The sequence below is a fragment of the Monodelphis domestica genome, chromosome 1 (genome assembly GCF_027887165.1).
Source record: "Monodelphis domestica isolate mMonDom1 chromosome 1, mMonDom1.pri, whole genome shotgun sequence".
Taxonomy (NCBI): domain Eukaryota; kingdom Metazoa; phylum Chordata; class Mammalia; order Didelphimorphia; family Didelphidae; genus Monodelphis; species Monodelphis domestica.
Genome location: NC_077227.1, coordinates 284,645,312 through 284,672,694, shown reverse-complemented (window position 1 = coordinate 284,672,694; position 27,383 = coordinate 284,645,312). Strand labels below are relative to the sequence as shown.

Below are 27,383 nucleotides of genomic sequence, written 5' to 3'. Positions count from 1 at the left end.
AGTCATAAAGTTGAATCTTACCCTTCAGTTGTGATACTCTTTTTTTCCATTTTGACTAGTGGTTAAAAGTCCAATTTGCTAAGACCAGTGGAACAATATTGCCAAGACACTATTTCCTCACTGGCTAATTGGCAGGTCAGATTGTTTAGTTTGCAAAAGATAATCAAAGATTGGTCTTTATTTCTGCAATTGATAAATTTCTCAAAGTGGTAAATATGATTCTCTGACTAAAAGATTTTCTATTCCAGAAGTTGCATCGATCGAAAAAGGGTCTTATCATGAAAAAGATGAAGAGAAAGATGAGCAGACTCATGCTATGCCACTTATGACTTCCCAGAGGCCATTTTATGATGGACCAAGGCCATCTCTCCCACAAAAGCCATTCCAATCTGGTTCTACTCCTCAGCACCTCTCCCATCGATTCATGGTAAGGTTAATCAGGAGGTTTGTACTTAATCATCAAAAGTCCTCATTTAGAATATTTTTCATTTTACAGTAGCATAGCTATTAAAGGAATAAAAAATTGAATTCATAATGACCTCGGTCTTTTTTAAAGTTGACTTTTTGAATAAATCCTTGATATGTTTGCCTTTTCCCCTTCAAAGTAGTGTTTATAAAGAAGAGTAGTAGAAGTCAATTGAGAAATTCAGATCATGTGATACTGGTTATTCAAGGTTTTAGCATGTGGAGCTTATGGTTCTTTTAGGTGGAATAAATTTGAGAAGAATTATATTTAAAAATCAAGGAGCACATTTTATTTTGAAAAGTTTGTGAAACTTTCATTGCAATTGTCATTACTCGTGAGGTTTTTATTATGCCAATTAATCTTGTGGTCATTATTTACTATGTAATATATGGATTTTGACTTTTGAAGAAGCTATAGTTGGAGAAAAAACATATCCCCAAATCTTTTCGGCCTACTTGTTTCCTTTGCCTGGAATGTACTTCATCCTTATCTCTGTATCTTAGAATCCCTGGCTTCCTTTAAAACTTAGCTCAGATGCTACTAGCTACTAGAATCTCCTCCCCACCCCCTTGTATTTACCATATATGTTTTATCTACATTTACATATACATATTTCTTCCCCCAACACAATGCAAACCCCATGAAGGTAGGGATTGTTTCTGTCTAATAGGATTGTCTCTCATTTGTCTTTATTCCCAGTGCCCTGTGTGTAAACATTGTTTATTAAGTGTTTATTAATGTCTTGCAGAGAGCCAGTAATACATCTTTATAGAAGGCTAGAACTCTCTCTTGACTAGGTCATCTCTCTCACAATTGAAAAGCAACTTTGCCCTTGGAATCACCCTGGGCTTTGATAGGCAAGCTTTGACCTTAAATGACTTAGTTCCAGGCCACTGAACACTAAATGGACATTACCAGTCATGCCACTGTTATGTAACACCTTCCCTGCCTTTCCAGCTCCCCTTCCAGAAATTGTCTTCTCCACTAGAATGTAAGCTTCTTGATGGCAAGGACAATTTTTCTTGCTTTCATTGGTTTCCCCAGTATTTAGGACAGTGCCTAGTACAGAGTAAGTGCTTAATAAATGCTCTCTCTCGACTAGAACTTCAAATACCTGATTCTTCATAACTCCAACTTAAATTTTTGTTCCTGTATCATAAACCAAATATGAGAATAAAGAGAAAATGAACTGACATTTGTAACTGCATTAGTCAATAAGTTGTATGATCTTTCAAAATTTTTATTTTAAAAAAGTTATATTTTTTCTATTAGCAAAAATCAGCCTTCTCACCCCTCAACCTTCCCTTCCCTTTCCATTTGAGAACTAAAGAACAGATCTTTTTATTAATATATACAGTTAATAAAAACAAATTTCTTTATTTGCCATATTTTTAAAAAAATTATTAGGGGCGGCTGAGTAGCTGAGAGGTTGAGTAGGTTGAGAGCCAGGCCTAGAGACGGGAGGGTCTAGGTTCAAATCTAGCCTCAGACACTTCCTAGCTGTTGTAATAGAAATGATAATCTGAGGACATATTTCTAGTTACAATATCTGGGATACTCTGGCTGACTAGAGAGATACTAGGGAAACCTGAGGAAGCACTCTTTTCTCTTCCTTTCTCAAGTAAGGGGATTTATTGGGAACAACAGGATGGAGAACTGAGGTAAGATGAGGTGAGAGGGATGAGGGTTTCCCTAATCTATTAGTAGGGTTAGAAAGATTTTGGGAAATGTCAGTCCTGTCACAGCTGTGACACAAAAGTTTGTCAAGGAGATGGAGGACAACTGTTTAATCTTCTTTTTTCCAATCATACAAAATCTCAAATATATAATCAGTTCTTCAGGTTCAACTACCACCATCAGCCACACAAAACCTTCTTGATACCCCTCTCCCCAAAGCCAAGAGACTTCTGCCTAGGACAGAAGCTAACTGGGTCCAGTTCAGAGCTTCTTCCCCCTTCAGCCTGGCTTGTCTCCAACTGAGTTTCCTGGGAACATTCTTTTTGGAATCTTCACCTTGATTGACAGATGAGGTCCCCAGCTTTCTGTCTTACATGCATGAAGTTCTCTCTTCCTTCATGCCTCTTCTATATTCCCCCTTTTTTCTTCAAAAAATGATACTTACCTTTAATATAATTCTATCTATCTTCTCAACTCTATCTGATTTGGGACCTTTACCATCCCAAAACAACAAAATCCTAACGAAACTTAGCTATTCTGTCTACCTAGATGCTAAGCTAAGAGTGGGTATGGGAAAGTGGTTTAGGTAAGGGATTTACATGAACATAGTTATTTCATAACAAATCCTGTAACAAGTTTTCAAATCATTCCAACAATTTCACTAACATTCAGAATATGCTATTGTCCTATTACCTAATATAAATTTAACCAAGAAAATTCCAACCACTAACAAATACTAACTTACAATAACAATGCAATCTAACTTCTATATTCAATATCTATGTCTGTCTCTACCTCGTTAAGACTTGAACAAATTCTCTAGGCTGTCATTATAGTTAGTCATTAGAATATACTCTTAATATAGTTAGCTTCTTAGTCAATTAGTACTTACATGTGTACATTGGCTGTACTAATTACATATGTACATCCTTCTAGACTTCTATGCAAACTGATGCAGATAAGAAATTTCTTAGTCTGTATGAATTTTTCACAGAAATTTTATCAGGGTGTCTTTTTGTTATGCAACTATGCATGTTGTATACTTACTCATTCCATGAGATTTCTCCCTAAAGTGTATGTGCATACATATATGTGATGTTAATGTGTATGATGCACTCTTACATATCCTTATGATCAAAAGTTCCAAAATTTCAAAGTCCTTCCATGTCCTTTTATGTTGCTTGTAGAAACTCTTTCTTCTTCTCTGGTCAGCATATCACTCTTCCGTCTTCTGTCACTTTTGATTGAAGACTTCTATTCTTCAAATCAGGATCCATCCGAAATAATCAGGAACCAGGAACACACAGGAACAAGACACAAACATGTATGCATGTAAGATTTTTACATGTGTGTACTTACATGTGCATGGAAGAAAGTTGACATCTTCATGAATGTTTGTCAGAATTTATCAGTAATTCTTCATGTTTGAAAGTAAGTCTTATATGTGTTCTCTTTATGCATGCAAGTAAGATTTGCATATGTACATCTTTGTGAATGCAAGTAAGCTGTACTTCATGTTCTTCATGGGTGGGTGTGAGCATTATGCATAAATTCTCAAGATTTTGTTAAGAATAGTGATTTGAAGTTGTTTCTAATCTTTTGCTGTGTGACTTCTGTCTGTTCAGCCGAAGCAGTCTTCACATGCTGGGTGAGCAAAGTCCTGGTTCACCATGGGTATCAAGAAGGTTTTGTATGGCTGATAGTGGCAACTGCAGAGTATCCCTATTAGTAGTTCTCTCTATTCACTCCAGAATATCTATCTTTAGTAATCTCTCTTTCTCTCTCAGAAATATCTCTATCTCCATTACAAATAGGCACCCTCAGGTTTCCCTAGTATCTCTCTAGTCGCAGCCAGAGTATATCATTCACTGCAACCAGAAATAGTTCCTCAGAGTATTTCTTTTTCTTTTTCTTTTTTAAACCCTTACCTTCTGTCTTGGAGTCAATACTGTGTATTGGCTCCAAGGCAGAAGAGTGGTAAGGGCTAGGCAATGGGGGTCAAGTGACTTGCCCAGGGTCACACGGCTAGGTAGTGGCTGAGGCCAGATTTGAACCTAGGACCTCCCATCTCTAGGCCTGGCTCTCAATCCACTGAGCTACCCAGCTGCCCCCCACAGAGTATTTCTAATACACTATGTGATCCTGGACAAGTCACTTAACCCCCATTGCCTAGCCGTTACCACTCTTCTGCCTTGGAACCAATACACAGTATTGATTCTAAGACAGAAGGTAAAAATGTCTCATTCTACATTTGAGTCCTGTGCTTCTGTATTAAGAGGTGAGTAGCATGCTTCATCATTAGTCCTCTGGAATTATGGTTGATGATTACATTGATAAAAGTTCCTAATTCTTCTAAATTGTTTACCTATATACCATATTGCTATCATTGTATAAATCCTTCTCCTGTTTCCATTCGCTTCACTCAGCATCAATTCATGCAGGTTTTTCTGCATTTCTCAGGAATAATTTCCCTTATCATTTCTTACCAAAAAAATAATATTCTTTCACAGTTATGTATCATAACTTGTCTATTTCCCAGTTCATGGGCAGCCTCTCAGATTCTCATTTTTTGATACCTTAAAAGAACTGTGATATTTATATACATGCATGAGAGTTTATTTTCCTTAAAACTAATCCTTTCCTGGAGCAGCTAACTAGCTCAGTGGGTAGAGAGCCAGGCCTAGAGACAGGAGGTTCTGGGTTCAAGTCTGGTCTCAGACACTTCCTAGCTTGGTCACTTAACCCCAGTTACCCAGACATTACTGCTCTTCTGCCTTGGAATCAATACTTGGTATCAATTCTAAGAGATCAGGTAAGGGTTGAAAAAAAGGCTTATCCTTTCCTTAATTTATTTTCCCTCTAAGTTCCCTTCCCTCCTTCTTTCCTTTAGCTCCTTTTCCTCTGGCAAATGAAATATATTTGTGTTCCCAACTTTCTGTATATGTGTGTGTGCATTTTTTCTTTCCTTTAACCAGCTCAGAGGACAGGGAAGTTGAAATTTTAGCTTTTCTCCTATACCTTCCTATTTGTTTGTTTAGATGTTTACTTGTGCACCCTTATGCAAGATGATTTTCCCTAATGTTCTTTTCTCTACTTCCGCCACCCCTCCCCAGAACCCCTGTGTCGGTGATGGTAAACCTTGTAGAGATGGAGTGCTGGGCCCCGCCCCCACCCCATCCCTCAGACTGAGTGTTGTGTTTCACTATGATTCCCCATTTTGCCTCCTGCCTTACCCCAGACAGGGGAGGGAGCAAACATTCCCATTTATTGCTGTGCAGAGGGGCCAGGAAGTGAGGAATGTCCTCAGAGTATGGAGAGGGGAAGGGGAACAGCTTTGCCCTTAGTCCCTCTGGCTTTCTAGTAACCAATTCTGGTGGGTGACTGCATGCATGCCCATAGAGGGCTCTGCATGCCCTTTTTTGGCACACATAACATAGGTTCACCATCATGGGCTTATGATTTCCTCTTCCCCTTTCTTTCCATTCTTTTAACAAAATCACTCCTAAGCCTTGCCTAATTAATAATTAATAAATAATAATTAATAATAATTCTTTTACTCCTGATGATCCTATAACTTAGAGGAGACTTAAGTATTCTTTCCTTATATGAAAATATAAGCAAGGGTAGCTAGATGGTACAGTGGACAGAGTATCAGGCCTGGAGATAAGTTGTTCAAATACTGCCTTAATCATCTTGTCTAAGTTGTTATCAATGGCCATAACCTCTGCCTTTAGGGGAACCATGAATCTGAAAATTTTCTTCACTTGGGTTAGAGTCTGCAACACAGCCATGAAGAGTACATATACTTATGCCAGGACTTGCCAGAGAACTAATTCATTTTGAAATGGTAATTGTAACACAGTCATTGTCAAATTTCCAACATAATCCACACTCACCTCTACCATTTGAGTTAATTTGCTGTATAGAATATGATAAACCCAAAAGCAAGCGATGGCTGCGATGATCACCACCCCAAAAACCACTTGTTTGAACATATTTACTATCTTCCCTGCCTGTGGGATTGTTGGGTACAGTCAGACTAAGGGTGCCACTTGAAATAGAGAATGTAAATTGAAGGAAACTGTTTCTTCTTGAAATAGAGAGGTAAACTGATGGCAAACTGTTTATTCTGCAATGACTGCTGTCCTCTGACTTGTGACTAGAGAGAGCTGTTACAGGAACCTGAAACTGCTTATTTGTAATGGAGGTAGAAATGAGAAATGCTGGTACACTGGGGAACTGTTACACAAGGGAACTGCTCTGGGGTTTACTCTGGGATTTGCCTACTGATCCCTACTGATGGCTGATGAATCAGTAAATCTTTCTAATTTCCTCCTCCCTTTCACTCCCTTTCTTCTCCAACCCTTTTCTTCCTGCCACCCTCTCCTCCCAATTCTTCTCTCTCCCCTGAGTGAACTATAAAGATACTTCTTTCTTTACCTCTTTCAAGTCAAGGGGTTTATTGGGATAACAGGATGGGAAACTGAGGTGAGAGGTATGAGGATGTCCCTAATCTAAATGAGGGATTGAGAAAGTAGTCCAGTCACAAACTGTGACTCTTAGACAATTAGGGAGATGGAGGACAACAGCTTTTAAATCTTTCTTCTTCAAAAATCAGCAAGGTCTCTCGGCTTAGCCCCAGAGAGAAAAAAAGTTCAAAATCTATCCTTCAGCCTGGTTTTCTCCTTTCTCAGCTTCAACCCCAGAGAAAAACAAAGTTCAAAGTCTCTCAGTTTCTCCTGGCCAGCTCAACTCTTAAATAGACCACCAACTCAAAAGCCAAGTTTCTCCTTCTTGGCAACTTCAACTTCCAAAGCCAGAGAACCTCAAAAACCAAGTCAGCCCCACCAGGGTCTTTCAGCCAGCTTTAACTTCCAGGGAGAGAGAGTGACTCCAAGTCAAGTCCCCTCCTCCTGTCAGCTCAACTGCCAACTCCTGGGAACATTCCGTTTTGGAAACTCCTTTTCATTAACAGATAGGTCTCCATTTTCTTTCATCTTGGTTTACAACTCTCTTCAGCCTCTACCACAAAGCCTTGGGTTCAAATCTGTCTTCAGATACTTCTTGTGTCTGAGCTGTGTGACTGTGGATATGTTACTTAACCCTGATTGCCCAGTTCTTGCCCATCTGTCTTAAAGTTGTCACTAAGATAGAAAGCAAAGGTTAAAAAAAAAAAGAATACCAGCAGTTTATCCTTGTTTAGTCAATTATCACTGATCATTAATGATTACCTCTTAATGTTTCTCTTAACTCTCATGCTTTACTTTCAAAGTTTCTGTGCAGTTCTAGTCATTTTCCCCTGTAGAATAATACTTGTTTTTGCCAGACAAGTTAACATAACATCCTGTATCATATTATAAGTTTTCTGTTCCTTTCTAATGATGCCTGATAAATTGTGGGTGATCTTGACTGTGGCCACCGTACTTGAATTCTTTCTTTCTTTGATTAAAATTTTGGTTATTGTGCTCAATGGAGTTTTCATTTTGGAGTTTTTAATTTTAGAAAGTAACTAGTAGGTTTTTTCTTTTTCCACTATTCTAAAAGATCTGGGAAGTTTTCTTTTAAGATTTCTTGAAATATAATGTCTAGGCCCTTTTAGGGGTCATGTTTTTCAAGTATCCCAGTAATTCTTTTTTATAAGCTTTTATTTTTGTTGTTTTTTTTTAAAATAATATTTCATATTTTCCCCAGTTACATATAAAACAATTTTTAACATTATTTTAAGAAAATTTTTGAGTTCCAAATTCTTTCCCTTCCTCCCTCTCTCTCCTTCTCCCTTCCTAAGATGATAAGCAATCTGACATGGATTTTACTTGTGCGATTATTTTAAACATTTTTCCATGTTATTTTGTAGAAGAGAATTTAAACAAGCCACCCCCTTCAATGAAGAAAGAAAGTGAAATATAGTATATTCTTGTCTGCATTCAATTTTCCTTAGTTTTTTTCTCTGGAGACAGATAGCATTTTTCATCATGAGTCCTTTGCAATTATCCTAGATTACTATGTAGCTGCGAATACCTAATTCATTCACACTTATTCATCATACAATATTGCTGTTACAGTGTACATTGTCCTCCTGCTTCTGTTCACTTCACTTTGCATCAGTTTATGTCTTCCCAAGTTTTTCTGAAATCATTCTGCTTGTCATTTCTTGTACAGTAGTATTCCATTACAATAATGTACTACAACTTGTTTAGTTAGCCATTTTCCAGTTGATGGCTGGGGTATATGGGGTAAATTTAGGGAGGAGTAATATCTTTGGTATGGAGGGCTTGTTGTGCTATGGAGGCTAGGGCAGCTCTCCAGCCTCTGACCCTCACCTGACACCCAGCTCTCACTTGTGGCTCCTAGTAGCTGCTAGCATGCGGCAGCGGCCACACCCCGGGCAACGGCTTCGACAGGCCGGCTAAACCTTGTGAGGGTAGCCATCGCGTCATCGTCGACCCCTGGTGAACCAGGGCCTTGCTCACCCAGCATGTGAAGACTGTTTCGGCGGAACAGGCGGAAGAAACCAACAAGAAGGTTCAACAGCTGAGATGGCAATACAGCAAGGCACTGTGGAGTGCTTAGGGTGTGTTGGAGCACAAAAGACAACATGGCGATCCAGTGCAGCTGAGGAAGTCTCCAGGTGTAATGACTTTTCATGTCAATGGACCCAGGCTTCCAACGCTGAGAGAGTGGGACTGTCTCTGTGCATCGACTTTTCCACTTACATCTTCATGCACAAGTGTCTTTATGCACAAAAACACACAAAGACAATCCTCGGTTACCTCATCCTCGGTTACCGAGAGACTACTACTACTACTAGTTGATGGCTATCCTTTCAGTTTTCAGTTCTTTGCCACCACAAAAAGAGCTACTATAAATATTTTTGTACAGATAGGTCCTTTCCCCCATTTAAAGCAAAATCTCTTTGAGATCCAGACCTAGTAGTGATATTGTTAGGTCAATTTTCTCACATCCCCTCAATATTGATCATTTTCCTTTTTTGTCAATCTGCAATTTTGTCAATTAGCAAATCTGGTAGGTGTGAGGTGGTACCTTAGAGTTATATAATCAAAGATGATTTAGAGTGTTTTTTTAAAACATAGCTATAGGTAGCTTTGATTTCTTCACCTGAAAACTGCCTATTCATATCCTTTGACCATTTATCAGTTGGGGAATGACTTGCATTCTTATAAATTTGACTCAGTTCTCTATGTATTTGAGAAATAAGCACTTCATCAGAGGTAGCTGCTGTAAAAAAAATTTCCTGCCTTTATACTTCTTATCTTGATTGTGTTGGTTTTGTTTGTATAAAAACTTTTAAACTTCATATAATTAAAATTATCCATCTTATATCCTATAATGCTTTGTATCTCTTATTTGGTCATAAAATTTTCCCTTATCCATAAATCTGACAAACTCCTCTATGCTCCCTAATTTGCTTAAGTCCACTGATTCTTAAATGTTTTCTCCTCAATCTGTTTTCTGGGTCAGTTGTTTTTGCTTTGAGATACCTTATATTTTCTTCTTCTTCTTAGGCTTTTGATTTTATTTTAATATTTCTTGTTGTTTCATGGAGTCATAAGCTTCTATTTGATCTATTTCGATTTTCAAGGAGTTTGTTGCTTGGGCTAGGTTTTATACCTTTTGTGCCAAGTTGTTAATTTCTTTCCTCCTTCTTTCATAATGCTCATTTCTTTAACATTTTTCTCTCAAGAACTCTCATTTCATTTAAAAGAATATTTATAATTTTGAAAAAAACTCTTGTTTAAATACTTCTAGGAATTTTAATCTTAATCTTAATCTACTGTGTTTTAACTATTAGATATATTCTATTACCTTTCCCCTATGACTACTGAACAAATATCATTGTAAAAGCCCATAAATGGCCTTTTCTTCCATTTTGGCTTTGTTAATTGTCACCTAGATGATGATGGATCGACTTCATCAAAACTGATTACAATTGTATACAACCTTTGGAGAATTTAGTGAGCTAAATATCTCAAATTGATTTTAAGGGGTCTTCAGACATGATTTTTAATTGTTGTTTTTTTCAATAGCCCTGACTAATCATTTGCCTGCCTCTGAGTTATTTGTAATAAGAGGTAAAAGGTCCATTTAGTAGCTGAAGTGAAGTGTAATAGCACTATTATGATCCCCACCTCTGCATTTGTAAAAGTGTAATGGTCTCATATCAGAGGAGCTGGGAAGTTGTTCCTAGGGTATGGTACCCCTGGACAAACTCTGGACAAACTGTGTTTTTCTCTGAGGCATTGCTTTGTAAATGTTTTGGAGTCATTCTTTTCTTTCCATTTACCTCTTGATTATCACTGCCTATGTAATAGTTCAATATAGTGGAATTCTATTTTTTGTTTGCCCACTAGTCCAACTTTCTTTTTGACTTAAGATTAGATGTTGGTGGGGGTGGTCTGCTACACTTCTGGAGGGAAGGTCTATGCTGGTTCTGTTACTCCTTTCTTGGAATATTATGAAATGTTGTGTTATTTTGGTATCTCAGGGTTAGGCTGGGGACCTGCAAGCTTTCTGTACTCCTTAAGTGATCTTGTCCAGGGCAAAGTCTGATAGTTGATACATGTATGGGAATCACCTTATTGTAAAAGAGCCTATTGACAAAAAATATGCCTCATGGAATAATCTCCATATCTTTTAGTTAATTGTGAAATAATTATAATAGTTGGAATAGCTCTGATTTTATGTACATATGTTTAATCAAGACTGATAATTTAATCTTAGTGATTTTTTTACAGGTTTGGAATTCTGTTGGAATTATTCGATGCTATAATGATGATCAGGACAGTGCTATAGATGTGGAATTTCATGATACATCCATACACCATGCAACACATTTGTCAAACACTTTGAATTATACTATTGCAGATCTTTCCCATGAAGCAATTTTGTTGGCATGTGAGAGTACTACAGAACTTGCAAGGTAAAGTTAATAGTTACATGAAGAATTTATACTGTGAACAAAAATATATACATTTATGCCTTATAGTTTAATTTTGCTTTTCAAACATTGTACTGTATTTCCCTCATCATCTACTGAAATTGTGAGCTAATTTATTTCTTAACTCACTAATTCTAAAATTAAATTATTTTTGGAAAATGTCATTTTCTGATTTCATAGCTTCAAAATTTTGTTTATAAAGGACATTATTATTTAAGGTTATTCAGTTATTTACAGATTCATATGATGTGTTAGCCACTTAATTTTAGGTTGATGTGCAACAGCAAGCAAACAATTCAGTCTATTTAATGAATTTTATGTAGCAACTGTATAACTTAAAAATATAAGGGTTTTAAATGTTTCCCTAATCTTTTTTTCTTTTGATTTTAAGCAAACTTCATTGCCTGCATTTTAGTTCATGGGATTCAAGTAAAGAGTGGACTGTAGACATGCCACCAAATGAGGATATTGAAGCCATTTGTCTTGGTCAGGGATGGGCTGCTTCTGCTACCAGTGCCTTGCTCCTTCGTATATTTTCTATAGGAGGTGTTCAGAAAGAGGTCTTTAGCCTTCCTGGCCCTGTTGTGTCAATGGCTGGACATGGAGAGCAGCTTTTGATTGTTTTCCACAGAGGTAGCTATTTTTACCATTTTTATAGTTTTACTGTTGTGTTGAAATCAGAACCTAGACATTTTCTTTTTTGCTTTTAATTTCATAGTGTACTTATAGCTTTACTTATTTTAGCTGTTATACAATTGTAATCTTTTTTTAAAAAAATTATTGACACTTTTTGTTTTGACCCATCAGATACTTCCTAAAAAATACCTTTAAAAAGTATATTACTCCCAACACAGGTTATTGAATGTTAACAGAAAGGAGAGATATGTCATTGAACTTTGATAGTCTAATAATGTTAACCATTGTATTTGCTCAGCTTTTTGACTTCTCAGAATTGACTTTTTTTTACATTGTTGCAGACATTGAATATAGTGTAATTTCGGCTCTGCTCTCTTTAATCCCACAGTAATTTTTGGGTAGGTAGAACTGGAATTTTAGACGGTCAAGAAAGAACATATTATTGTATTCACTATCACTAGCAAAAGTACATTCTAATTGTAGAGCTTTACTACTTTTATTAAAAAGTATTTCATAGCAGGATTTTGTTTCTTTATCTTTTGTCAGTTTGTATTTTAAGTGTAGTTGAGATAAAATTGGAGTGTTCTCAACCAGTATCATCAAACTTATTTTTTTTAATAAACATTTTTATTTGGTCAATTTCAAACATTATTCATTGGATACAAAAATCATTTTCTTTTCCACCCCCCCCCCCCCCAGCCAACACACAACTCCACTGGGTATTACATGTGTCCTTGATTCAAACCCATTTTCATGTTGTTGGTATTTGCACTAGGATGTTCATTCAGAGTCTACATCCCCAATCATATCCCCTCGGCCCCTGTAGTCAAGCAGTTGCCTTTCCTCGGTGTTTTTACTCCCACAGTTTGTCCTCTGCTTGTGAATAGTGTTTTTTCTCATATATCCCTGCATATTGTTCAGGGATGTTGCATTGACACTAATGGAGAAGTTCATTACATTCGATTGTACCACAGTGTATCAGTCTCTGTGTACAATGTTCTCCTGGTTCTGCTCCTTTCACTCTGCATCACTTCCTGGACCAGTAGCATCAAACTTTTAGTACAGTGTTTGAGGTTTGGGATTTTGCCTGTTAAAGTTAATCATTGAGCTGCTTTTTATGTATTATGTACTTAAAAATATTATTTGATATTGATTACAGAAATGATGAAAATATTGTACCATCTAACTGTGACAAGGAAATCACTTTAAAAGACTGATATATATTAATTTAAGGTCGCCAAGGAATTCAGCTATGTAATTCCTAAATGAAAACTTAAGTCAGCCGTCAATCTTTTATGGAGTTTAATTACAATAGGAGGAAGTAATTAGAGATAGAGAGAGAGAAAAGGGAGAGAAGGAAATAGGGCTTAAATACCCCTTCTGTTTAGGCTGGGCCAAAAGGCCCAAGCCCTTAGATAGCTGGGGCAAAGAAAAGAGATCAGTCCCTATTACTCACGTGACCAAAATGGAGAAACAGTCTCAGGGGCCCCCACCTTCAGCTTCCTTCAGAGCAAGCTTCTCAGAGCACACACCAATCACTCAGACCAACTCCTCAACCACCTCCCCCCGAGTCTCCAGACCCCTCTCTCTTTAAGGAAACCATCCAAGTTGCCTCCCCTCAGTTCTCACATCTACCAATCACTGTCCATCAATTTCCCTGTGCCAATGGAGGCTCTAGCTTAACCCAGGACCGCCCAGAGGTCTCTGGCTTTGCACATGTCTGTTGAAGGTCATATTTTCAAATAATTAAATCTTTGCTCCTTTGCTACAGCCCTTTCTAAATCCTGTTAACCTGAGTAGGGTAGAGATTGGAATAATTAAATTTTGATCTAGGCTGCAGCCCTTACTCAATCCTGTTAGGACTGAATAGGGTGGAGATTGATTGCAAGTATCTCCATTGTATCAATTCTAAAATCAATCACGACTCAAAGAAATTCCTGTTCTATGCTTAAGCATAGGTCAAAGTCCTTTCCATTGTTCAGCAAAAGGTTTCTGTCCTAAAGTAATCTTAAAAAGGGAGTAGAAGGAACCTCCCATGCCAATGGGGTTCACATTCCAATAGTCAAGACCCACTATCAATAGGAAATTTTTCAAGTATGAAATTTCCCAATGGTGAAATTTCCAACATTTATAAGTCTAAGAAATTTTGAGGTTTACATAACTGGTTTTCAAAACAACATGGAAACATTCTCTTATATTCTCTATAAAAATCATATTTGCTGTATATCTGAAGTGCCATAGCTACATTTTAGTGTATATATGTATATTTTATATATGTATTACATATATACTCTTTTTTTTTTTAAACCCTTACCTGCCATCTTGGAATCAGTACTGTATATTGGTTCCAGGGCAGAAGAGTGGTAAAGGCTAGGCAATGGGGGTTATGTGACTTGCCCAGGGTCACACAGCTGGTAAGTGTCTGAGGCCAGATTTGAACCTAGGACCTCCCATCTCTAGGCCTGGCTCTCCATCCACTGAGCTACCCAGCTGCTCCCCCACTTATATACTCTTATGACTAAGAACTGAATGTAGTCATATATGAGTTTGATGATAGATAACAATCCTGATATTAATCTTAAATGTTATAAGAATCACTCATAGTATTTGAATAAATAAGCATTTAGATTATTTGTTATAGTATGATAACCTTTGATATGTAATTTTCATGTCTGCCTTTTATTAACAGGTACTGGATTTGATGGAGATCAGTGCCTTGGAATACAGCTACTAGAGCTGGGGAAAAGGAAAAGGCAGGTTTTGCATGGAGACCCTCTTCCTCTTACAAAGAAGTCTTATCTGGCATGGGTTGGGTTTTCTGCTGAAGGTAAGATAAATTTACTTCATCTTCTTTAAACTTTTATTTCATTGTCAAATAGTAAACATTTATTTTCCCACTTTCTCACTCTCCTTTGTACCCCAAAATTAAAAAAAAAAGTTTTGGATTTTGACCGTGACATTCCTGGGACTTTTCCCTTTGGGAAATGATCAGTAGATCCTTTTTGTCTTTAATTTGCTCTCTGGTTGTAATAGAATTGGAGAATTTTCATTAATAATTTCTTCTAACATTGTGTCTTAGCTGTTTTTAAAAATTATGATTTTCATATATTTTGCATGATAATACATGTATAACCTGAATTGAATTACTTTCTAGCTCCAAGATGAGGAAGGGAAGAGAGGTAATAGAGACAAATCATATAACTGGAAAACTTATGTGGAAATTTGTTAATACATGTAATTGGTAAAAAAAAAATTTTTAATTATGATTTTCAGGGACATCAATGATTTTTTAAAAAGCCTATACCATCTTAGAATCAGTACTAAATATTGGTTCCAAGGCAGAAGAGTAGTAAGGACTAGGCAATGGGGGTTACGTGATATGCCTAAAGTCACACAGCTAGGAAGTGTCTGAGGCCAGATTGTAATCTAGGACCTCCCATCTCTAAACTTGGCTCTTTGTCCACCTACCTGCCTCAAGGTCAGTGATTCTTAAATTATTTCACCTTGAACTTTTTACTCATTCTTTCCTCTGCAGCTAGAGGCACAGTGCTGGATCTGAAATCAGGAATACCTCAATTCAAATCTACTCTCAGATGCTTACTAGCTTTGTGAATCTGGGCAAGTCATTTAACCTGTGTTTGCCTCAGTTTCCTCAGCTGTAAAATGAGGATAATAACAGTACCTACCTTGCAAGGTTGTCGTGATATAAGGATCAAATGAGATAATATTTGTAGAAGTATTTATTTAGTATGGTGCTTGACTCATAATAGTTGCTTTATTAATACTTGTTCCTTTCCCTTTCTTGAGCATTTTTATTTCATTTTTCATCTCTTGTTTAACATCTTGGTATTAGTGTATTATGGAAAATCTTATCTTTTCCTTTTCTCAGCTTGCAGTTGTTACTGGATTATTTGTTTCTTACTTCTTTGGATCTCTAGACTTATAATATTTTAAATATTGAACTTTTCACATTATTTTAACTTTAATTCTTGAATTGGGACTTTATGGCAGTTCCAGGACACTTTTTGTAATTTTAACACTTAGCCCTTTTTAGAGTTACCCTGAGTCACCTGGGTCCTGCATTGACCTTTACCTCTCACTTCCTACATCTTTGAGGTTTAGAGTAGTTTTTCAGGATAAAGTGGTAGGATCTTAAAGATCCTCAAGCCTATCTGCTGTCCCTATCTGAGCACAGAAACATCTTGCTAATTGTTGCCTGATGTCCTCTGCTGTGCCCTGGGGTTTCCAAGGTTCTTATCCTGAGGTTTTCATTCGGGATCTCTTTACTCTTGTGTCCTCTTGACTCCAAGCATGTGAGGACTTCCTCCAGCAGAATGGGTGGCTGAGAACAATTTATTCCAATGGCTGTGGAGGTGGCTGAAGTAGGCTCTGCAGAGCACTTAGTCTGGTCAGACACTGAAGCTACCAAGGCCATCCACTGCATCTCAGGCCATTGCCAGTCATCCTGACTTCTATCTTGCCACTGGGCTTTGATAACTTTGATAACTCTGGAAGAGTGTGAAACTGATGACTTTGTCTATCTCTGCCTTATATAAATCCAGTTCGTTCACAAGTCATGACATCATTCAGTGATGTCATTAGTCCTCTGCAAAAACGAAGGATGAACAACAGCTTTCTGTAGCCCCCGTTGGTTAGCTTCAAGTTTCTGTAAGTACAATGACATAACTATAGGGCCTTGTTTTGAACTGTCTGCCCTGATTATTCAGCTGCAGACCCCATTTTAGGTTTGTGGGCAGAATCAGTGACCCTGCTCTGGGTCAGAGCCATGCAACTGTCTCTCCTTGGCTTTTATTCTTACTTTTTACCTCCTGCATAATTTCAGGCCCCAACTGAGCTGTGTCTAAAACCAGCCCAGTTCCTTTGCTGGAATAATCTATGTAATTATTCCTGGCTGAACTTTTCTCAGTTCCCACAACTTACCTGGACTGGAAAAGCAATCCACTTTGGCTTCTTCCTGGATTTTCTGATTATTACTTGCTCTGGTGCTCTGAATGTTTTTTGTCTTGGGCTGTATTGTTTCTTCCTCAGTTATATTTTCTGGCCCAAAGTTCCTTAGTTTTAATATCTTTACTTGGTTCAAATAGTTTTTTTTTCTAAGTAGTATCTTGATGAATTAGAAAAAATACATTTATTTCCATGGGTAGAGAAATACTTCAGGGATTACTCAATTACTTACTTTTTGAGGGCTCACCATGGTCAAAGTCTTAGAGAAAGAGAGATGAACAATACATTTTACCTGAAAGTGCTGATCTCAGAAATTGCTGAGATACAACATGCATTAGAATGATTATTAAAATTATTACACTTTGATAGGATCTTTGGCTGAAATTGCAATTATTTCAGGCTAATTGCAGGCTAATTTCCTGCTTAATTATGTTAGCCCATGACTTATTCTGTTATGATTTTTGGGCCTCTCTATCCTAATATATGTCACCCTATCCTTCCTCTACAAGTGCTATTGTGCTATTAACAATTTTTTTCCCTTTAATGTAATTTTCTGAATTGCAAATATTCTTGGTTTGGGAACACTTCAAGTTTTTATTAGTAATTAATGCCTTAAAGTGAACCAATTATACCTTAAATTTGTGTAGCATTTACTTTATAACAAATGTTTATTAGTGGAATTCAGTATGGCAAGGGAATGAGAATTTTGGGTTCTAGATATAGAAGGCAGGTCTGGGTAGAGAAGTGGGCAGTTCTAACCAAACATGAAGATTTTAGTTACTTATACCTTATTTTGGAATTAAGGGTATAGGCTACTGACTGAACAGGAAGAAGGATAGGGGGAGCGTGTAGAGAAGGGTAGAGGGAGTAAAAGAACACTGAAGTCAAACATTACGTGCTTCATCTTTTTTTAAGATTTGACTCTGGGAAGTTTTCTATGATTAACCTGTTTGGTAGTTGTTATAAAAAAGTTACTAGATAAATACAAGTTGTAGTTGTTACATATTTAGCAAGAGTATTCATATTCCATACATTTTAATTAAAAAACTTGAGACTTCAAGTTCCACCTTTGCCACTTCTTAGATGTATAACTAGGAGCAAGTCACCTCTAACTTCTGTAAGTCTCAATTTCTTCATTGTTCACAATTGTACTATATGGACCTCATATGTGTTTGAATAATTCTGAGAACAACTTGAGAAAGGTGCTTTATAAAATATAAAAAGCTAAGTATAATATCTTCCAGCAGGTGGCATAATATTTACCAAAACCATTTCTCCACCCAACCCCCCCCCCCCCCCCCCCCCCCCCCCCCCCGTGTATTTATCTTCAGGATGTATAACTGATTTTAGGAAATAGATCGTGATGTGTGTCAGAGTCATAGAAAAATGACTTCCATCTGTAACTAAATATGACATTTTAATAATAAATGCCTAATTATGGGGGTTTTGCCTCTTATTTTTCTAGTTTCAAACATAAAGCTATCTCCTAAATATAAATTGCTTGCCTATTAAATATCTATATCTGTATTTTATTTGTTACAAAATTATTTTTAAATTTATAAATAGGAACCCCTTGTTATGTGGATTCAGAGGGCATTGTACGAATATTGAACAGAAGACTTGGTAATACTTGGACTCCCATATGTAATACAAAAGAACATTGCAAAGGAAAATCTGATCACTACTGGGTAGTTGGTATCCATGAAAACCCTCAGCAATTAAGGTAGGGTATCATATAATATTACAAACTAATATTTTTTCTTCTTGATAAAAATTCCTCTGAAATAATGTTAAGTATTTAATGTCACTTATTCTTACTAACTCAGTACTGTACTTTTATTCCTTAGTTACTAAATTATAATTTATTACTTTTCTTGTTTGACATTTTTGACAGTTGGTTTGAAATTTGAGTAGAAGTATATATATTTATTTTGCAGAGAGCAACAATCACATCTTTTTGTAATGCCAGTTTAGCCATGAAGTAAGGAAGGGACCATGCTCATTGTGGTCTCTCATGTATATGAGACACTGTTATGATGACTTTTTAAATTAAGTTTATTTATTTATTTAATTAGTTGATTTATGATGTTTTTCCAAGGTTACATGATTCACGTTCTTTCCTTCCCCTCCTTCCACCTCACCAATGAACAATTCCACTGGGTTTTACATGTGTCATTGTCTGATGACTTTTTAAAAATCATGAACTGCTGATTAGATAAATTACTTGATTATCTGTCATCATTGGGAGCCATAGTTAACACAAATGATTGAAATGAATAGGATGATCCCTAAGCCTCTTTATGGCCATTAGTTTCGAAAGTTTTGTCCCATCAATTTCTTTTAATAAAGGTAGTAACAAATAATAAAAATTGACTTCTTTCAGTTGTGATTCCTCTATGGTATTGGTGCTCTTTAAAAGTTAATTAGCTAAAGTGGTATAGAAGGAAGAAAGTTGATGGGTGATGGAAAGGTTCTATTTAATTACTCCTTTATCTAGAAAATAGACTTTTAATGCCCAGAATTAAGAGATGGAGTTTCTTGTTAGAACAGCAAGGAGGCCATTGTCACTAGATCATAGAACATGTTGGAAGCATTGGGAGGTAGGGACAAGGGCATGTAAGGTGTAAGAAGATTGGAAAGGTGAAGGCAAGGGGACAGATTATCAAGGGCTTTGAATGCCAGAACATTTTATATTTGTTCCTGGAGGTGATAGGTGGACTCTGGAGTTTTTTGAATCAGGATGTGTCATGGTCAGACTTGAGTTTTAGGAAAATCACTTGGATACCTGAGTGGAAGATGAACTGGAGTGGAAGAGACTTGAAGCAGGCAGATTCAGCAGAGGCTATTACTATAGTTCATGCATGAGGCAATGAGGACCTGGACCACGATGGTGGCAGTATCCAACACGAAAAGGGGCTATTGTGAGAAACCTTTACAAAGGTAAAATCAACAGGTCTTGGGTTTTGGCAACAGAGAATAAAGAGTCAATGATGATACCTAGGTTAAAAAAAAAGTAAAAATATAAATAAATACAAAAAATATATTTTTTAAACCAATTTTGTGACCTCATTGATGTAAGAAGCAGGATACCTAGTGAGGAATTTTTTCTGCTAATGAACATTGACATATACTCTGTAGCCTTAGAGGGCTGCCTACAGAAGAATTGAACATTTACAAAGTAAACATAAATTAATCTTGGGGAGGAATTGGTTGGGAGAGATAATGATTTTTTAATTTTTAGTAATCACCATTGGCCACTATGTAATTGATGGTTATACAAATGTACTGATGACAGAGTAAGTTCTATTAAATAGTTTTGTACTATTTTCTATTTTGATCATTACATATAGACATGGGTATTATTTTTTTTTTAAGTTCAACATCTAAAAAGTAAAGGCAACATGGTAGATAGCAACATGGTGGATAGGGAGCTAGCCTTGGAGTCAGTTGCCTCTGATATGTACTGCTTGTGTTGTTATTGACTGTATGATCCTGGGCAAGTCACTAACCTCTTACTACTATAGGAAGCTCTCTAAGGCTACAAATTACAGCAAAGGAACTGACTTACAGAGAGAGGAAGTTTTCTTGCTTTTAAGAAAGTTCCCTATATGAATGAAATCTTTGGTCCTGTTTCTAGTCCTAGTCTTTTCTTAAAGATTAATGAGTATTTCTTGAAATTTCTAATGCAGTATTAATAATTCACTGTAAATATTAACACAAACTTTTTTTCCATCCCTAATTGCTTGTCCCTTAGATGATAAATGAAACCAAAGGGGGGGGGTGTTTTGCTCTTGGGCTAGGTAGTATCTAAGAATTTAATCAGAAGGCATTTGAAGTAATTGTGTATTTAGTAAATCTTGTTCATTTCTTCACATTATTCTTTCCTTCCTAACTAACATGTCTTAATAGAAATAGGAGTTTCTTTTTCTTGCTATTTCAAGAAAGGAATGTTACGTTATTGGTTATGAAATGTTCTTTATGAATCTGCTGAGACAGTTAACTTTGCTTCTTTTGGTCTATTTCCTCACATATTAAATGAAGAGGTTAGTTGGACTAGATGATCTCAAAGTCCTTTTTATCTCTTAAAAACTACTCTAGAGTGAGTCATTAGAGTACACTTTTTAACTGATTTAAAATTGAAGCTCATGAACATCTGTAGGAAGAAATAATTTTTAAGATATAAAAATGTTTGAAGTCTATATTTCTTTTTTAAATATGTTATTAATTAGGAACTTAAGTAAAAGTTAATGGGCATTAAGCTATTTACATTATTTAAAAATTTAGAGTTACATTGAAAAATTTAGTTAGAGTTATATAAAATTAATAGGCACTAAGTTGTTGGTATTCAAACTTTTTTCTTTTTAATACACATTTTTTACATTCTAAAATATAATGCACATACTGAATCACAACTACCTTATCTTTTAAAAATTAACATTTTAAAATAAACATTTCAATTAATTGAATGAAATATTCCATATAAAATGTCCTATCTTGTTAAAACATATATATATATATTTTTTTCTATTATAACTAATTTGTCTGTGAACCTATTTGGGCAGAATTTTTTGGTGCTTGTTTTGGGTTTTTTTCTTAGGGTGTAGAATGGGATTACTATGTCAAAAGCTGTGAATTGTTTTTTAGTTATTGTATATTAGAATATATTATATATTACTCTACTAAAAGATAATGATAGCTAGCCCTTTAAGATTTATAAGCCTTTTTTCATCTTGCTAGTGTCTTCCTTCTCTAATAATCTCTGGTTTATCCTATATTATCTTATTTGTACATGTTTTCTCTCCCATTTTACTATGAGCTCCTTAAAATCAGAGCCTGGTTTTTTGTTTTTGTTTGTCCTGTTTCTTAGTATCCTTAGAGCTTGGCATATAGTTAGTACTTAGAAAATACTTGTTGACAAACTGACATTGGACTTTATTTTCTCTTCTTTAAACTCTTACCTTCTTTCTGTGTGAGGAAAAATAGCTCCTAGAATTGATGCTGGGACTAGTGGTAACAGCAAGGCAATGGGGTTAAGTGACTTACCCAGGGTAACACTGCTAGGAAGTATGTGAATTCAGATTTGAACTCAGGACGTTCCTTCTATAGGCCTGGCTCTCAATCCATGAGCCACCTAGATGCCCCTAGTCTTTACCTTTCAAATAAATTATTTAATAGTTATATTTATTTGTCAAGAAATTTTTAAAGCAAAGAAGATAGTAATAGTTTAAAGTTTAGCTTTTACTGTAATTGACTTTCTCCCATCTAGTACACTGTCTTAAGTTCCACTTCTAGGAGGCAGTACTTAAGTTGTCTAAATCCCAGCATCCCACTTTCATTCTCATGTAACCTCCTTATGTTTTGGAGATAAAGTTTGTGTGTGAGCCTGCCCTCTCTCTTTTCCCGCTAACGTAGTTGGGAGTTTTCTTTACTCAGGCTTTTACATTTTTTTTATTTCTTCTGCTTCAAGTGATTATTAATAAATCTTATAAAATATGATACTTGGAGTTGTTGGATATTAATTTTAATCTTACAGTTGCAATATAAACCCCTCTGAAGCAGGAACTGTTTTATTTCTAGCTTTGTTTTTCTAGCATCTAAGACAGTGATGGCACATGACAGTGCTTAATCGATTCTTGGTGCTTGATTAAAGGTCTGGGCCAGTGGAAAATAGCTTGCACACTCTGCTGCTGCGTTGTTATGGTTTTAAATGGCCTTATCAAAGTCAAGGAATTGACCCAAAGTGTTTTACATTATTATGCCATAGTTTTCTCATGGCTTTAGAGAAATAGAGAGGAATATTTTGTTTTTGTTTTGTCATTTCAGTCATGTCTGACTCTGTGACCCCATTTTGGGCAAAGATCCTAGAGTGTTTGCCATTTTTTTCTGTTCATTTTACAGAAGAGGAAAGTAAGACAAATAGGATTAAGTGACTTGCCCAGGGACATACAGTTAGTAAGTATCTGAGACTGGATTTTTTTGTTCGTAACTCCAGACCACCACTCTGTCCATTATACTACCAGCTGTTGAGTAATTAATATGTTATAGACATTAAGTTTTAAAGCAATATGTAGCATTTGGTCCTAAATGAATGTTTTATAACTTAATAAATAATGAATAATTTTAGCAAACATAATTGATTATCTGAACCCATTTAGATGTGAATTAATATAGTTTCATGGCATCTTACCTTTAGCTACTCAGGTCATGCACAGTCTGATGATTTGTCATTTTGCCATTTTTCTCACTTAAATTGCCAAATAAACACTTATACTTCTGGCCTCCTTTCCCCACTTTCTCAGTGGTTATCACTGATGACCTTGTTAACTCAAGTTGATTTGAGTATCAATAAGACACACTAAGTTGACATCCTACAGTGACAAGCTTTATAATAGCCTTTGAGTCCAAAATGAGTTAGTCTAGAAGAGCAGTTTGGGGAGTTAGAGGAGTTTTGCAATAGACTTTTATTATATTATATTGTTAATCATGCAATGAAAGGCCCAAGGCTTATTATAAAATGCTTTGAGATGAAGATAGAAGAATTTTTAGAATGACAAATGAGAGAAGAGAGATTAGGACTGAGGATATCAATAGGCTTTAATCACTGAAGGGGATGGATATAATAAAGTCTTAGTTGCCAGAGCCTTAATACTTCAGGCCATTATAAGATGAGGGATGGAGGTTACTGCAATACTTGACATATCCAGATTCCTCAAGCTCTCTTCCATTCTCTTAGTCAATGTGAGAAACACTTAAAACCTTTGTCTGTTCTGTACCAGTACAGTTCATCAAGACTACTGAATGTCAAGGGTTTTATAGATAGGGTGTGTTTTCACTAAGGTGCACCTGTTTTTTGTTTTGTTTTTTTCATTCCAGTAATTGACATTTTAGGCAGAGAAAAGCTCAATTATTGTCTGGGGAAGGTGAGGGGCTCAGATGAGCAGAACATGTGATATGAAAGTTTCCAAGAAAGAGCAGGCAGGGGTGTGTCCAGAGAAGAAGCCTCTCACGTTAATCTGTAGGTCTTAGAAAGGTCTATAAACTCCAGGTTTGTTTTTTTTTTTTAACCCTCTAGTGCTTCTAAAACTTTATTTGGGCAAATGTTAAAGCTGATTTCACTAAGTTTGCTGTTTAATTCAGAGGTGATATGAAAAGTGACTCATTTTCAGAATTGGGAAAGTATATCTAGTTCTTGCAAACAAATTCCTATGTAAAACAAACAATAGTAAATGAATTTCACTTGTATTATAGAATCTGTTATTTATCAAATATTTGTTGTTAAAGGCATAAAGGAGAACCAATATTTTGGTGGTTTTAATGACATAATAGGCTTTTTCCTTGTCAACAGGTGCATTCCTTGCAAAGGATCGCGTTTTCCTCCTACTCTTCCACGCCCAGCTGTAGCTATATTATCCTTTCAGCTTCCTTATTGTCAGATTGCAACAGAGAAAGGACAAATGGAGGTATGTGAAAATAAAGCACCAAAACAGAATTTGAGAAATATTTGTTAAGTACTGATAGTGAAACAGGTATTGTTTTTAGAACAATATTAGCTTAATACAGTAGAAATCTGATGCAGTTTTAATATGCAGTTAAAAATCTAAGGTGTTTTGGTTTTGGATCCCTTTTAGGAAGTTTGACTTACTGGACCAAATAAAAATACCTTATTATATTGATGTCTCATGGATTAGAGAATTCTAGGGCATGCATCACAATATTTTCACAGTGAAGTTTCAGTAGGGCTACTAATCATTGATTTAGGAGAGTTGTATGTTTTGTGTAGAGCATTATATGGTGGTAGACTATAAGGAGAAGATATAAACTTAAATTGAAGATATGATCCCAGCCTTCAGGAAACAGAATCTAATTGGAGAAATAAAATAAGTTCATAATGAAGTAACTTGTAAAAATGACACACATTATTACTAAGGAGACAAAGAATAAACAGTTGATTTCTCTGCCCTGTACTTTGATATCTGACATATCCCCATAAAGTAATGAGTTAAAGGACTAATTTGTGATAAAACAAATTGTTTTATTTTTCTCTTAAGGAACAGTTTTGGCGTTCCTTTATCTTTCATAATCACCTTGATTACTTATCTGAAAATGGCTATGAATATGAAGAAAGCACTAAAAATCAGGCAATAAAAGAACAACAAGAATTGCTAATGAAAATGTTTGCGGTGAGTAAAGCAAATAATTATGCAAAATTCTGGCAAAAACTATGAAAATCATAGATCCATAAAGGCAAGTCCTTTTCCCATTAGTACAGATTGCAACCCATCCATGGCACCTCCTTGGTAGGACTCTTGTCCATGTCCTCCTAGAGATAATCCACAGGATATCTGTCCAGTGTACTTGAGGCCATTCTCTAGAATGGGTCTTTTCACTTTTTGTGAGTCCAGATGAACAAATACTCAGCATCTTCTGGGTGCTAAGTGCTAGGTCTACTAAAACAAAAATAAAATAGTTTCTTTCTGTAAGGGCATTACATTTACTTTGAGAACAGAGATTGCACACTCTTTCTTGAGGAGGAAAGAGCAGTAGCAATTGGGATCAAGATAGGCACTAAGTTCCTTCCACAGGGAGGAAGAACTCAATTCAGTCTCAAGAAAGAGCAAGGTAGCCCTTGGAGTCTCTTCTATGTGTCTGATGTGATGTGTGAAGAGAAGTATTAATGAGGGAGCAAGAGACCTTGTCTTACCTTCAGTCTTTACCATCTCGGGCTTATTTTTAGGGAATGTCTTAGGTGTTTTTTTATTACTTCAGAGTTACTGGACAGAATGGACTTTGCTTATTATACTGTTGATGACAAAATTAGCCTATTTGTATGTCTTCATCATCCTTTATGTTACTGATAATTTTATGATTTTATAACTTTATTGTGATGGTAAGATTATTATTAATTATTATGTCAGTAAGATTATATCAGTAAGAGTAAATTAGATATAAGAAGTTAAAGTTTTTGAGCAGGCATTTTCTGTAATTTGTATTTAACTTAGAGATACAGATTAGAGTTTTCACATTTTAATCAACAATTCATTAAGTCCCTGTTCTTGGGCCAGGCACTTTGCTAGATGCTGGTAATATAGAACCAAAAATGAAACAATTTCTGCCTGCAAAGAATAGATATTTCTTCAGAGGAAACATGACACATGAGGAAAGACAAAGAAGTAATGAGGTAGTGCATGAGCATCTTCAAGGCAAGAAGCTCTTCTTGTAGATGATGGTATTTGAGCTGAGCCTTCTTTGAGGCCAGGAAAACCAAGGAGGAAGAGTACATTCCAGATGTGGCAAAGAAACAATGTGAAACAGTGGAGGCAAGTTACCAAATATCTTTTGTAAGTTAAAAAAAGAAGGTTAGTTTGGCTAGTCTATGAGTATGGGAAGAGAAGTAATGTGTAAGAAGCCTATAGAAATAGACTGAATAAATGCCAGACAAAGGAGGTTAGGGTATTTGTTTCTAGAGATTATAGGCAGTCACTGGTATTACTTGAACAGGGGTGTCACTGTGGTCAAAATTGTACTTCAGCAATATCACTTTTGCAGTTGTATGTAGTATGACTTAAAGCAATGATGGTGAACCCATGGTACCTGTGCCAAAAATGGCACATAACCCACCAGAGTTCGTTACTAGAAAGCCAGAGGATCTTGGGGCGGAGCTGTTCCCCCACCCCTCTGCCTAGCAACCCAGTAGGAGTGCTTCCTCCCTCCCCTTTCTGAATAAGGAGGGTGTGGGGGGAACAAAGTGGGGGAGTGGGACATGATACTAGGGCTCTTAGTGAGCAGGCATAGTACTAGTTCAGGGATAGGGTGGGGTCACTGCCCAGCACTCCTCTAAAAGGTTCACCATCACTGGCTTAGAGACTCCATGGCAGAGATTGGTATTGCAGTATTGCAGTCATTGCAACATTGCTTTTGTAATAGTCCAGGTGAGAAGTGATGAAAGAGTCAGTGTTGACTTTGTGAGTCTGGGGGTGGAAACTTATGCTAGATAACTGTGTGAGAAGAATTATCAAGACTAGACAATATATGTAAGGGAGAGTGAAGAGTTGAGGATGACTGCAGTTGCAAACCTGAATAGAAGAATGCTTCTATAGAAATAGGAAGTTCAGAAGAGGGATGGGTTTTGCAGGAAAGATAATGAGGTCTCTGTGCCATAGATGCCTCAAATTCAACATCCAGTATGAAAATTTCATTAGGCAATTGTTGATGTGGAACTGGAACACAATAGAGACAAGGGCTGGATTTATTGATCAGGGTATTATATTTATGAAGACAATTTAAACCTTTGTTGATGATTCAATAGAAGAGTCTGAGTATAGCAATCAAGAAAGAATAGTGTCATGAAAATCCAGAGAATATAGAAAGTGGTTGATCAAGAATGTCAAAGAGGGATAAAGCTAGTTGCTTCTTTTCAATTGTTCATATTCAAATAAAAGCTCATTCTGACTGCACTAAAATTGGGAGAATTAATGGGGGGGGGGGTCCATCCTAGTCCAGAATATGCTTAACCCAATTCAAAGGACAATGAAAAAACAAGGAATTTTTGAAGCCACTCTTCTTAGGCTTTGAAGACCCTGTACTGAACCAAATTCCCTGGTCTGCTCCCAAATAGATTCTAGAACTGATCTGGATCTATTTCATTGCCAAAAACCATTTCTGGGAATGGGCCTGAACTGAATT

The 27,383-nt window shown here is 36.3% G+C and overlaps 1 protein-coding gene across 3 annotated transcripts in view; it reads left to right on the top strand.

The window, feature by feature from the left end:
* Window positions 1-27,383, top strand: part of WDHD1 (WD repeat and HMG-box DNA binding protein 1) — an 86,104-nt gene that overhangs the window by 24,651 nt on the left and 34,070 nt on the right. For all 3 annotated transcript variants that reach the window (XM_007473149.3, XM_056810970.1, XM_007473147.3), the window contains 7 exons: window positions 249-427; window positions 10,897-11,081; window positions 11,491-11,732; window positions 14,425-14,562; window positions 18,267-18,423; window positions 24,046-24,160; window positions 24,749-24,880. In XM_007473149.3, coding sequence (XP_007473211.1) covers window positions 249-427; window positions 10,897-11,081; window positions 11,491-11,732; window positions 14,425-14,562; window positions 18,267-18,423; window positions 24,046-24,160; window positions 24,749-24,880 — 1,148 coding nt within the window. The remainder of the gene's footprint in view (window positions 1-248; window positions 428-10,896; window positions 11,082-11,490; window positions 11,733-14,424; window positions 14,563-18,266; window positions 18,424-24,045; window positions 24,161-24,748; window positions 24,881-27,383) is intronic.